We start from the raw sequence: 13,213 nt of genomic DNA, 5'->3' as shown, positions 1-13,213 counted from the left end.
TAAATTGTTAATGTCTGAAATATGTAAAGAACTCACACAACTTAACACACACACACACACACACACACGCGCACACCAAAAGCAAGCCAATTAAAAAGTGGGCTAAGGACCTGGATAGATAATTTTTCAAAGAAGACATGCAAATTGCAAGTCAGTACATGAAAAAGTGTTCAACATCACTAATTATTAGGAAAATACAAATCAAAACCACAATGAGACATTAATCATCTCAGACCTGTTAGGATGTGTGTTATCAACCTAATAAAATGCATCTGTGAAAGGCAAGAGATAACAAATCAGATAAAACCATAATGAGATACCGCCTCACATCTATTAGAATGGCTGTTATCAAAATGCTGGCAAGGATGTGGAGACATGGGAACCCTTCTGCACTGTTGGTGGGAATGTAAATTGATACAGCCATTATAGAAAACAGTATGGAGGCTCCTTAGGAAATTAAAAATAGAACTACCATATGATCCAGCAATCCCATCTCTGGGTATATATCCAAAGGAAATGAAGCCATTATCTCAAAGAGATGTACATCCATGTTCTTTGCAGCATTATTCACAGTAGCCAAGATATGAGAACCTCCTAGGTGTTCATGAATGGATAAATGGAGTATGTGTATATATGTGTGTATGTATATATATACATACACACATATATCTGTCTACTGAGATGATTACATAATTTTTACCCTTTGTTAATGTGATATGTCACTGATTGATTTGTAGATGTTGAACCATCCTATATATACACACATATATACACACACACACACACAGACACACACACACATACACATAATGAATTATTATTTAGCCCTGAGAAAGAAGGAGATCCTGCATTGCCAGACAGAGAGACAAATACTTCACGGTATCTCTAATGATATGTGGAATCTTTCATTTATTTATTTATTTATTTATTTAAGTCAAACTCATAGAAACTGTAGAGAAGTGGTTGCCAGGGACTGGGGATAGGGGAATAGGGAGAGATTGTAAAAGGGTGCAAACTTTCGGTTATAAGATGAACGTATAATATGATGACTGTAGGGGATAACGCGGTATTGTATAGCTGAAATTTGGCCAGTGAGTAGAACTTCAGTGTTGTTCCCCTTTCCCCTCCAAAAAAGGACGAACGTGGTAACTAACTTGAAGGAGGGACTCCTTTCTCTGTGTATACATATATCAAACCATCATGTATATACTTTAAATATCTTACAGTTTTGTCTTTATGCCTCAATAAACAATAATATAAAACAAAAGCCTGTACACTGTTTTTTTCTTTTTTAATTAGTTTTTGAATATTTTAGTGTGATAGGCAAATCCATACATGGCATAGTGATAGCACATTTTAGCCACTTAGATATACTTTTGAAGACTTGGTTTATTTTTGTAAACTGAAACTAAGATCTGTAGCTTACTCAAAGGCATGTAGCATTTTTGTTTTGTTTTGTTTATAAGTTTGAAGGATGAAGCCACCAAAGAACTACTACATTATCAGTAACATGTTTTCACACATAGGAAGAAGAGTGGTTTTAATTCCTGGGGGGAAAATCTTGAAATGTAAAAGACATTACTCTAAAAAATGCATGTACAAAATGTTTTGCTTATAGTTCCAAAAGGTTTATAGGTCTAAGTTCAAGACCTCTGGTACAAATACACACTATTGAAATGTACCCTAATTTAAACAGGCTGCTTTTTAAAAAATTTAACGTAGATTCTTAATTTTAACGTGCTTTGTAGTAATAAACTTATAAAATGTTATTGAAGAATATAAAGTCTAGAATTTTAAAAGACTTAAACTAAAATCAATCTCTCTTAGAGAAAATATCCATATGCTATCTGAAGAAAAACAGAGGATAATGCTGTTAGAACGAGTAAGTAAATTATTTTCTTGAAGTACAATGTTTAATATGTTCACTCTGGGGATGTAATTAAATAAACCTTATGTTGAAAACATACTCAATTTGTTTTTATAAATTAGATCTTTTTAAAGTTATTTTTGCAGTTAATATTTTGAGAACTTGCTAAATAATTGACGGTATTATTTCAGGCTTCTTATTTGTTATATCTTCCCAGTAATTGAAGTCTGTGTTAGAGGAAAGGTTAGTGGTCTTTATAAAATATATGGAACAGAGGTTTTATTTAGTAATAGCTCAGAATTCACTAAAACATTGTAAGTATGAATTTTACGTATTTCAGAAACAAAGCATTAAATACTAGAATCGGGCATGAATAATGAAAAATTTAATAATGAAGAAAGGTTATGTTCTTTATTAGAGATTAACTGAAATGAACAGGAAAAAAATGACAGTAAGGGGTTTTCTTCCAGTTATACTATCAGATAATATGTAATTATTTATTCAAATTTAATATATCTTTGTTTATAAACCACTTCTCATTCTGTAGGCTTTTAAGATTTTCAACATTTTTTTTTTTTTTTTTTGCTCTTTACAAGCTTAATTGGTAAGAATCTAGTCGAAATCATACAATGGATTCTAGCATGCTTATTTTTTTTGTTTATTATTAAAGGCTTACATGATCAGCTACATCAGAATCAACTGGGGAATATGCTGTAACTGCAGATTTCTCCTGTTAGGCCAGACATACTAGCAAAGTCTTTGGGGATAGATCTCTTATATTTATTACATATTTACAAGATTCACAGTTGATATGTTTCTAATTCATGTTAAACTTTGAAACCTTGGCTTAGGTAAATGTACTAAAATTGCGATAATTATCTTTTAAGCCAGTGAATGATTAAAACAATTGGAAAGGATTCATAGAATATTCCCACTAACCTTTGATTCTAGAACTAAATATCAATCTGAAGATTAAGAATATTTTAATAATTGTTATGTTTAGATTTGAGTAGATATAAGGATAAACCACAGGTATCTATTTTTTTTTTTTTCTACAGACCTTACAATTGAAAGAAGAAGAAAACAAGCGGTTAAATCAAAGACTGGTAAGTTTTTTTCTTGCTCAGTTGATCTTAACATTTAAAAATGTTTTACATTGTATTCCATTATAAAGATCTTCTATCAGAAGGATATTTGATTTATTTTTAGTGGTTTTCGTTGAGCCATGTTGGTAATTGTTGACAAGCGATTCTTAGAGTGATGACTTCAGGTCAGAGATACTATCTCTGACTATGAACCTGACCAAGTACCTACCTGATATAATTTTAAAGCAGTGAACAAATCAAGACAGTTTTTTCTGATTATTAACAATATATAATCTCATAGGATTTCATAATTAAATGTGTACCATCGAGTTAGGATTCTTAAGTCAGAAATAAGTTACAGGTACTCTTCATAACTCTTTTGAAGAGTAACATGTTCACTCAAGTGCATAATTAATACATTATATCCTTTCGTGGTCTTTTTTTTTTTTTTTTTTTTCATACCGAAGGTGTTTGAACCTGACACCTTGCATGAGGTGCACCCCTGTATGGTCTGCTGAATTGCTTTGGCTTTATTCCACCTTGTGAATTTAACCAAGCACTTGTACAGTCATTTTTACAGTCAATCTTACATATTTTAACAAAGCAATTACTTCATTTTTTAAATTCTAATAATTATAATTTACAAGGAAATAGAACAGTTTAAGGTGTGTCTTGTAGGGGAACATCTGCTTTATTTCGTATTTGAACAGCAGAAATTACATATAGTGATTAGATCGTCCGTCAGTCATTAATTTATTACCAAAATAATCTTAAGGCTATTTGATAGTTATATAAGTAGATCAAACTGTTTTTCAAAAAGACATCTCAGACATCACTCAGCATTTTGTTTTATGCTCTATCCTCAAAGGGATATAAGCTCTATTTGGCAAGGGTTTTAGTTCACTGCTGTATTCTTTGCTCCTAGAATGGTAACTGGTACAGTACCTAGTAGATGCTTGGGAAACGTTTATGAATGAAAGAATTTTGTCCTTCAGATCCAAAGAGTACCCCACGCTTCCCCACTCATACTTTCATAATGATTTACAACTGTATTTACATAGTATTTTCTCAAGTCTAAGCCCTCATTTATAATAAATTTATGAAAAACTTAAGCTTTTTAAAAAATCTAAAAGTTAAATATATTCTGAAAAATAGATGGTGAAACCTGTCTTCACTGGCAGCATAGAGCATTTGGATGATTTCGATAATCAGTTGCTCTACACTTTTAGGCCTTTCTATTTATTATTTGTTGTTACTCTTTCTCTTTTGTTTTTAAACACTGATTAAGACCCTGCATTATTCCAGATAATGTTCAGAGGGAACGGAAGAAATTCTGATTATCAAAATTAGATAATAAGCAAGGAGAAATTCATTTATCTTTCATTTATTTCTACAGCTAGGCCTTATGCCTACTCTGCTCGGGAAGTGTAAGTGTCCTTTCGTTATTTAGTGCTTGCTCAGAATAGTGGGTTTTTAGACCGAGGCATATCAGGAGTCGCCTTAGAGGTGAGAGAGGAGAGATTTTAGCAACTCCCAAAACTTTATTCTCCTATCCTCATTTCAGTCATCATAGTATTGTTAGATATTGGGCTTTCGAATAAGATTTTTCTTAAAGAGATTGTTGGTTGGTTTGTTCTTTTGCCAAAAGGAAAGATTTGAAACTGATGTGTTGTAATTTTCAAAGCCTTCTCGAAAAATGTCAATCTCTATTCCTGTAATAGTTTTAAGATTAAATATGTAATTACAAATAAAATATTCTATATTCAGTTTTTTATTTAGCCAAATTTGATTCAGAAAATAACATAAAGGTAGGTAAATTTGTCCACTGAAAGTAATGTTGAAGGAAAGAAATTATATTAATGAACCATATAACTTTGGACTCTTAAAAGCTGCGACTACAGATGTGAATGTGTGGAAGAAGGTTTGGCCTTAAGGGCCTAATAACTATATGTGGTACTTTAATTTTACAAGTTTTATGAACTGTTCATTTATTTTTAGATGTCTCAAAGCATGTCTTCTGTATCCTCAAGGCATTCGGAAAAGATAGCTATTAGAGAGTAAGTAATTTCATTTATATTTTGTATTTTTTTCTCTGAAAAAAATTTACTGAACTGAATAATATTAAATTGTTAATGAAAATATATTTTAGTGACTATAATCCTTCAGGTATAGGTTTATTGAACTGTTGTAAAAATCTTTTATTGAAAAGCAAGGGGTTTTTTTTGGTTTTTTTAGAGTAATTCAACATTTTTTGAGTCTTTTAAAAATAAAAGTGGGAACAAACAAGAAACGAATTTCACAACATGGTATGAATGTGCCTTTGTTCTTATTTCCAATCTGTGGATTAAAATTAAATTTTCTTCTAATCTTTCTTTGACTAATTTGACGTTCAGTTAGAAGAGGCCACTAAGCAGAGATGTGAAACCAGAGTTTTGGAAATAAGGTCTTAAAGGTGGCCACTGAGCAAGAGTTTTTTTTTTTTTTTTTTAATTATTATTTTTTTAATTATTATTTCTAATCATTATTAATTAGAGCCTTTTTGACTCTAGTTCACTTTTCAGCCGGTGCCATCTTTTAAATCTCATTTGTTGCCATAGTCTTTTTTCGTTTTATATTGGAAAGTCTTGATTTTTTAAGTTGCAGCATTTTCTCATTTTTTTCAGACTTCATTTTATTGATTTGCTAAAAATTCATAATACACTATTAAATTGATTGAACAGTTTAGTAGACAATCTTTCTGGGCCAAATTACCCTATTGTCATATATCAGTTTTTGGTGTGGGCTATTTGAAAGGAGGCTCTCTGTAATAAGAAAGAAAAGTATTGTTAGCAGTTCATGAACACTGGTCAGTCTCCTATACCCATTGATACCGATACAAAAATCAGTAAACTAAATATTTTTTACAGACCCTTTATTTAGTCTTTAATAGATCTATTAACCAAATTTTGGTTGTCAAATATCAGTGTTTACTTTAACCTCATTCGAATTTTATCTTTTTTCATTGATTTAAAAGGGTGATATCTGTCTTTACCTACCAGCTGTACATCAAATCAAATTAATTTATGGTCTTTCAAAGATTAGAGAGAGATGAGCTTAAAAACAAATAAAAAAACTTCCTCACAGAGGCCCCATCTACCTTTTTAGATTTTATCTTCTGGTGTTTAGCCAAAGCAGTGCCTACCACATATTGTTGGGTAAGCAACAAGTATTCATAGGATAAACAATTAATGAATAAAAGACTGTTATCATTAGAAGCTTCCCCAGTGATTTTGATGATATATCAGGTGTAGGACCTACTAAATGAAATTATCTTGATGACTAGGGAATTCAAGGGTAACTTTCAAGGCCTGTTATTATTTCGAACTACATTTCTACAAAAGACTCTGAAGAGACAGACACCACTTAAAGCACGTAGGCACTTGTATCATTTCTTTCTTTCCTTACTCCCTTACTTATTTCAGGCCTTCATTCTAAACTTCCATTGACTTGTTTAAAACTAATTAAGAACATGAACCTACCTCAATTGGTTTTTCCCTCAAATTGAAAAGCAAATATACTTGGAAACTAGAGAAATAGTGTAATTTTTTTATCATTGTGACTAAGTAAGCTTGTGCCCTCAGAAGTCATGTTTCTTATAACATGGAAGGATAGGATGAATATCTTCTTCCTATAACTAGGCGAACTATAGTAGGTGGTTTTTCTACCCTTCATCCAAGCTTTTTTTTTGTTTTAAAAAACTTTTGGTTTCTGACAGTCGCTGACATCATTCTTTGAACATCTACTATGTATAATCGGCACTTCCATTAGGAGCTGAGTAGAATAAAAAATATATATATCATGTAAATGTGAAAATTAACATTGCATTGATATTTCAATACATAGTTGAACATTACAGAATACATACTTAAAAGTTTTTAGGATAAGGGTGATAGTAACTTTTTAGGGCAATAAAATGATATTCCTTTATTCAGTTTTCAGGTGGGAGATTTGGTACTCATCATCCTAGATGAACGCCACGACAATTATGTATTATTTACTGTTAGTCCAACCTTATATTTTCTGCATTCAGAGTCCCTGCCTGCCCTGGATCTCCAACCAGGTGAGGGTGGTAAGTGTCACATCTATAACTAAAATAATAAACCTGGAGTGGAAAGAATATATTAAAAGATTTTTCTTTCCTGTTGTCTAATTGTATCAGAATTAAGTCACTGAGAGGAAACTCTACTTTGTTATTTGTTTGTTTTTTCTAAAATCTGCATTATCCAGATTATTTTCCTGGATTCTATGGACAGTTTAAAACCAGTATAGCGATTGGGTCAGATATCTCATACCCTAACAACAGCAGATTTAAATTGTTACAATTTTCATATCAATACAGCCTATTTAAGCTTACATGCTTATTTGTTTATACAGGCATTATTACCCTTTTTTTGGCAAAAAAAAAAAATTATGCAAAATGTCTTTTCTCTCATATCCCATATTTCTGCCTTGTTTTTCATTGTTTGTCAATTTTTTTTTTAAAAAGGCAGTAAGCTGAATTACAATTATTACTTTTATCTATTACTTTTTAAAAACATCCACCATGTTTAAATAATTTTTAAAAAACTTTGTTGGATGCTTTATTATGAGATGTAGCTGTGGACCAGTGATTGCTGGGTCTGATATACTGAACTATTTTCCCCAATCAGGTATAAATCTTCTAAAATAATTTCTAGACTACTTAATAGTCTAGCCTAAAAGCAGAATCAAAATAATTAGCTTTTCACTGCCACAAGGTATGTTTTCCCCCGACTTTTCCTAGTATCTGTTTTCCTTCCTCAAAATAGGAGAAAAAAGATGGAGAGGGAGGGGATTATTTTTCCAGTTACCTGCTATCGCTATACTGACCAATATGATACAGCAGTTTTCTTTGTCAGCTCAATGTAGTTAGTTATCAAGCCATTTAGGGAGGGAAAAGAATATACATTTATGTTCTTCTTGTCTCCCTCTCACATTGATTTTTTTTAACGATGTGTGGTACTTATCTTCAGGTCCAGCTCCTATTATTCCCTGTCCCATGACAGGCTTTGTTTGCCTTATAGAAACCATTCTTTGTGTTTCTGTGTGGCAGCCTACTGCTTGGCTGTATTCCTCCTCATAGCCATTCCTGTGCTCTCATTTGTTTCCGTTTGTTTTCTTTTTTCCCCTAGAGTCAAAGAATATAAAATTTCAGATGAAATTGTATTAGGACAAAGTTTTCACATTCAGCCATGATTTTTTTTTTATTTTAAAAGCCTGTAGGAAAAACATGTTCACTCCTTAGAAGGAACTATTTAGAAGTTGGCCAAGGTCAGGCTCCTGGAACAGTGGTGAAATCATCATTCAGTGAATGGGAGCCTCTTCTCATCTTCACCCCCAGCTGTTCCCAGGGAGAGACCACATAGGTTAAAGCGGGCACGTAGAGATGTAAACGGTACTAGAACATAAATGACAGGGCAAGAGATTCCCCACACCTGCTTGCCTTTTTTATCCTATTACTATTCTTGGAGGCATTATTATTATTATTATTATTATTATTACTACTATGATCTTTAAAGAATTCAAAACACCAGAATCGATACCCTGGGATATGTCACCTAAACAGAATTATGAAAAAAAAAAAAAAAAAAAGAATATATGTCCATTTATATTGCTGTTCTTAATTGGAATGATAACCTAGTCAAGTATGAATTCCTGAGCTAAATAAGCCAATGGCACTGGATCACTTCGTCGTGGCTGTTGGTGGTGGGTTATATAAAATGCCCATAGATATGTATATTTTCGTGTAACTGAAAAATTAGAGGATAAGCTTACAATTTACTGGTTTTATATCTTAAAAACAATGAACTTAATAGTTTTTTTTTTCAGCGGTGTCAATGCAGTTTTCTTTTTGTGGGTTTTTGTTTTTCATTTGTTTCAAGTTCCTATTTGAAAGTGATTTTTAAATTTTACCAAAGAGTTGCATAATAAGTACAGTACAAAAAAGAACCCATATACTTTTGTCCAAGTTCACCTTTTGTTAATTTTTCCCCCATTTGCATTATCTCTACATGTGTATATCTTTTAGTTTTAGCTGATTTTTTTTTTTTTTCCCAGAAATTATGAACTGCCTGAAATGCTATATTATTCTTCAGAGTATTTTCCATATCCTATGGTTTGGAGGCTTTATTATCTTTCTGTCACAGGGTAGTATCTGTGTATGTTCATTTCTGATGGTTTGTTCAGGATACCCTTCATTTATATCTTGCTAAATTATGTTTATGGAATAAAAATCAATTTTGGCTTGTCGTGGGAATCTCAGAGGCTTTAGTTTATTGGCTGAGTACTTTTTAATTCAGCCTGTTCATGACAGCTTTTCTTCTAATGAATTTAAAGAGAATGAGTATTGACTCTTCTTAGATTGTCAGACTTAGGCCCTGTGAGTACAACTTTTTGCATCCTGTCTCATCTCACATTTTTCCATCTCCCCTTTACGCAAATACTACCCTGCTAGACTTTCTTTGCTTCTTAATCCTCATTAGTGATTTATTGCACACCAACTCTGTTTACACTGCCATGTCAGGAACCGTGTGGTCCTTTCTGCTCTGAAGCTCTGGTGCTAAAACCACTGCCCCTCAGAAAGCAGTGCTCAGCTTTGAACCTAGAAAATAATTTTTTTTCTGTAAAAGGTCATCTTTGTTAGCACTTTCAGTAGATGGCAGTGTTGAGCGAATTTAGAATACCTAGATTTATTTGTTTATGATTTGTACTTAAATTATTTGTATTTCTTGAATTTCATTAGTTCTGTAATTTGACTTACCATTTATATTTAATGATTAAAAAGCAAGAATTACTTGTTGAAAAGTAAAATGAATTCAGTTTTGTTTTGTAAATTGTATACTTTCATGATGCCAGCAGTTGTAAAAGTCTTACACATTCTTTCACTGTTGAGAACTTCATTAGTCTGTTTTGACTCTAGCAGTTATGTGTCATTGATGGTTATAACTGTACTTTCAAAAAGAAACTAACAATTTGATTCATTAGCTTCAGGTGCATCTAGAAGACCCTGGGTACTTGGAAAAGTAATGGAAAAGGAATATTGTCAGGCCAAAAAGGTAAAAACTACATCATATGATATAAACCTAGGAATTAGAAGATTCTCATACTACTTTATATAGAAATTGTTAATAGTGCTGTCCTGGACCTTTTCGCTCACTTGAGTTAGACCTTGAATTTAATGAGTGTAAATTTTATAAGTATTTATGTTATTTATCTTTAGATAGTAGAGATAGATTACCAATAATTCATTGACCTAAATGAGAAAACTACAAGTTTCTGTTCCATGACTTATTGATATTAGTGTTTTTGTGTACAACAAAAAAAGAACACAGTGTAGCTGGTGATTAAAGTGAATTTTTTATAGGTAGCGTTGATATTTTCTTATTTTCATAGGCTGCTTTCATCTAAGAAAGATAATGTAAAATATTTGATGGCTAAAATTACAGCTGGCTATAATACCAGTAGTGCTAGTGCAATAGAATCAGTGAAATCTAGTGAACATTCTTCCTAACTCACTGTAATTTTGGTCCCTCTGCTCCAGGACACTAATAGAGCTTAAACTGTATAGTATCGAAGTTTCTTTGATACTTAAAAAACACCCATCCCTTGATTTATGTGGGTTATCCATTCCACACGTCTTTTTTTTTTTTTAATGAAGAAGAAAACTGTAAAAAGAGCCCGTCAGTACGAAAAAAAAAAAATAGGCCAATATAAGTCATAAAAATAATTATTTCACATATTTTCACACAAAAAAATGCTAACAAAAATTCAGAGAAACCAAAATAAATTTTATTCATTCTTGGTGTCTGTACTGTAATCCAAAGCAATCAACCTTCTCTTTTTTAATTGGTACAAAGTCATTGTCTTCATCGCATAAAATATTTGAAAGTACTACTTTGGTTTTATTATTTATGTTTATGTTTTTGAATGATCTTTTTTTCCAACCCCATCTTTTGCTAAGTTTACATAAATTTTTTGATATTCACTACAACATTTTTAAAATCTTTTTGAAATGTTAAGGCTCGTTGGATGTTTGGATATGTATCTAGAATTGCATTTTCCAGTTTCGTGGCCAGTTGAAGAGCTTTATAAATATTTTCTGCAGTTAATGAAACCTGGTACAAGGTCACTGTCGTATTCATCAGCAGGATAGGCTTTAGATATTAAATGAATTAATTCATTATCATGATCTACCAGTAATTCGTTAATATTATCTACATTCAGATTGTCAGAGCCTTCTTCTTGAAATCTGTTTAATAAATTAATAATGCCAGTTAATCCCTCTTTAGTTGTTTTAATCACATTCCCTGATACAACCACTTCTGGCCATATTGCTTTCCAGCAAGCATTTAAAGTTGATAGCTTTATATCACTCAAAGCTAAAGCAGTATTCTTGATACAACTTAAAACTATGTATTTATTCCAGGCTTCTGTAACTGACTCATTCATGTTTATTAAAAAATATTGTCTCCATTTAATATAATTAATCTTAAAGATGGAAATAATGCCTTGATCTAAAGGTTGGATCAAGGAAGTTATATTCGATAGCAAATATGCAACTTTTACATTTGGATGTTCTAAATTGCATGGATGACCAGGTGCATTATCTAAAAGTAAAAGTGTTTTAAAAGGAAGACATTTTTCCTTCATATGACTTTCAGCTTCTACAGCAAATCATTTGTAAAACTAATTCCAAAAAACATCAGTAGTCACCCATGCTTTTTTATTTGCCATCTAATGAATGGGAAGATCATTAATAATCATGTATGAGTAGTATTAGTTCTTTGTACATTGCTGAGTTAAACTATTATCTTTTAGAAAGTAATCACCAGTAATGGAAATGAAAAAGAAAGAACTGCATAAAATGAGACCACGTAAATGAAAATCGCATATAAAAAGTCCGCGTAAACGGGGAATATTTATTGCATATGAAAAAACTCGTATAAAAAAAGTACCGCATAAATCAAGGAACAAGTGTAATGACATGGCTCACTTTGCACTATATTCTTCCATCAGTATTAGTGGTTCAGTATATTTTCACTATGTTGAGGGATAGATCTTGTATAGTTCGACAACTCCTCCCCCCAATACTGTAGCATTGAGTAGTATGACAGGATGGTACTTGTGTAATTTAACTTAATCATTTAAAGTGATTCCCTTTTTTCTTTTATTCTTAGGCACAAAACAGATTTAAGGTTCCTTTGGGGACAAAGTTTTACAGAGTGAAAGCTGTGTCGTGGAATAAGAAAGTATAACTTATGGAAGAAATTAATACATTCTGTGACATTTTTCTGATTTGTCCTACAGTGCTCATTTATCACTCCAGAAACATCAGGCCATCCTTTTATACAAAAATCAGCGTGACAGTATACTTCATTGGTGTACATGATTTACGTTTTAACTGGCTATGTTTTAGGAACAATAAATTCATCAAAACCCTTGGCTGAATTAAAATGGTTTTGTTTTTTTGTTGTTTTCTTTTTTTAACCCAAATAACTCTAGAAATGCGGACCAAACTATTCATTTTCTCGAAGGGCATACCCTCTGCATTGTGGCTTATGATTAGCCATATTAATAGCCTGTTACATATACATTAGCTTGAACTTAGATATTAAATGTTAGTTATTACCAGCATTTGTCCTTTTGTGAAATCAATATCGGAATACTTGCACTCTTTAACACATTCTTTATAAAATGTATAAACTCTTCAAAACTGTTTAAAGAGGAGTGTTATTGCATGCAGATAATCATAATTTTGAGTTTGCCTCTGTAGATTACTAAAGCAGATTGTTTCACTTATTTTTTTAAATGCCCTTTGAGATTTCAAAACAAAAAAGAACTCAATTTAACTGACTGATTTTTAAGATCAGCCATAATTAGCAATCTTCAAAAGCACTTTCAACAGATTGGTCACCTGGGTTCTAAAGGGAAGAGTTTGTGCTACTGACAGTTTCAAATGCAGCACTGCAGCCTTCCCAACTTCTTTACTATTCTGTTTGGAATAGTCATATTATGAAATCATAATTCATGGTTCAATTTCTGAAGAAACATTCATTGTACATTAACCATTTAGAGGTCATTTAAATAACGAAATATTGTATTGTAAAAGACATGTAGAATTTTAAAACAATAAAGATTTGAACCTGTAAATGTGTGTGCCTTTTAAAGAAAGATACATTTTTAATATATTTGAGTGCTGGGATGT

The 13,213-nt window shown here is 31.8% G+C and overlaps 1 protein-coding gene across 4 annotated transcripts in view; it reads left to right on the top strand.

Annotated features, from left to right (window-relative positions):
* The window catches only part of RB1CC1 (RB1 inducible coiled-coil 1), a 77,342-nt gene extending 64,184 nt beyond the window's left edge, over nucleotides 1–13,158 (top strand). For 3 of the 4 annotated variants that reach the window (XM_006923959.3, XM_015598679.2, XM_015598680.2), the window contains 6 exons: nucleotides 1,828–1,882; nucleotides 2,926–2,973; nucleotides 4,951–5,009; nucleotides 6,924–7,060; nucleotides 9,994–10,064; nucleotides 12,186–13,158. In XM_006923959.3, coding sequence (XP_006924021.1) covers nucleotides 1,828–1,882; nucleotides 2,926–2,973; nucleotides 4,951–5,009; nucleotides 6,924–7,060; nucleotides 9,994–10,064; nucleotides 12,186–12,263 — 448 coding nt within the window. In that variant the 3' untranslated portion in view covers nucleotides 12,264–13,158. The remainder of the gene's footprint in view (nucleotides 1–1,827; nucleotides 1,883–2,925; nucleotides 2,974–4,950; nucleotides 5,010–6,923; nucleotides 7,061–9,993; nucleotides 10,065–12,185) is intronic. The other variant, XM_006923960.3, reaches the window with a different exon arrangement.
* The last annotated feature ends 55 nt before the right edge of the window (nucleotides 13,159–13,213 follow it).

Source organism: Pteropus alecto, unplaced genomic scaffold, assembly GCF_000325575.1.
Source record: "Pteropus alecto unplaced genomic scaffold, ASM32557v1 scaffold87, whole genome shotgun sequence".
NCBI classification, from domain to species: domain Eukaryota; kingdom Metazoa; phylum Chordata; class Mammalia; order Chiroptera; family Pteropodidae; genus Pteropus; species Pteropus alecto.
The sequence above is the reverse complement of the archived record's forward strand: the minus strand, read 5'-3'. Positions and strand labels throughout refer to the sequence as shown.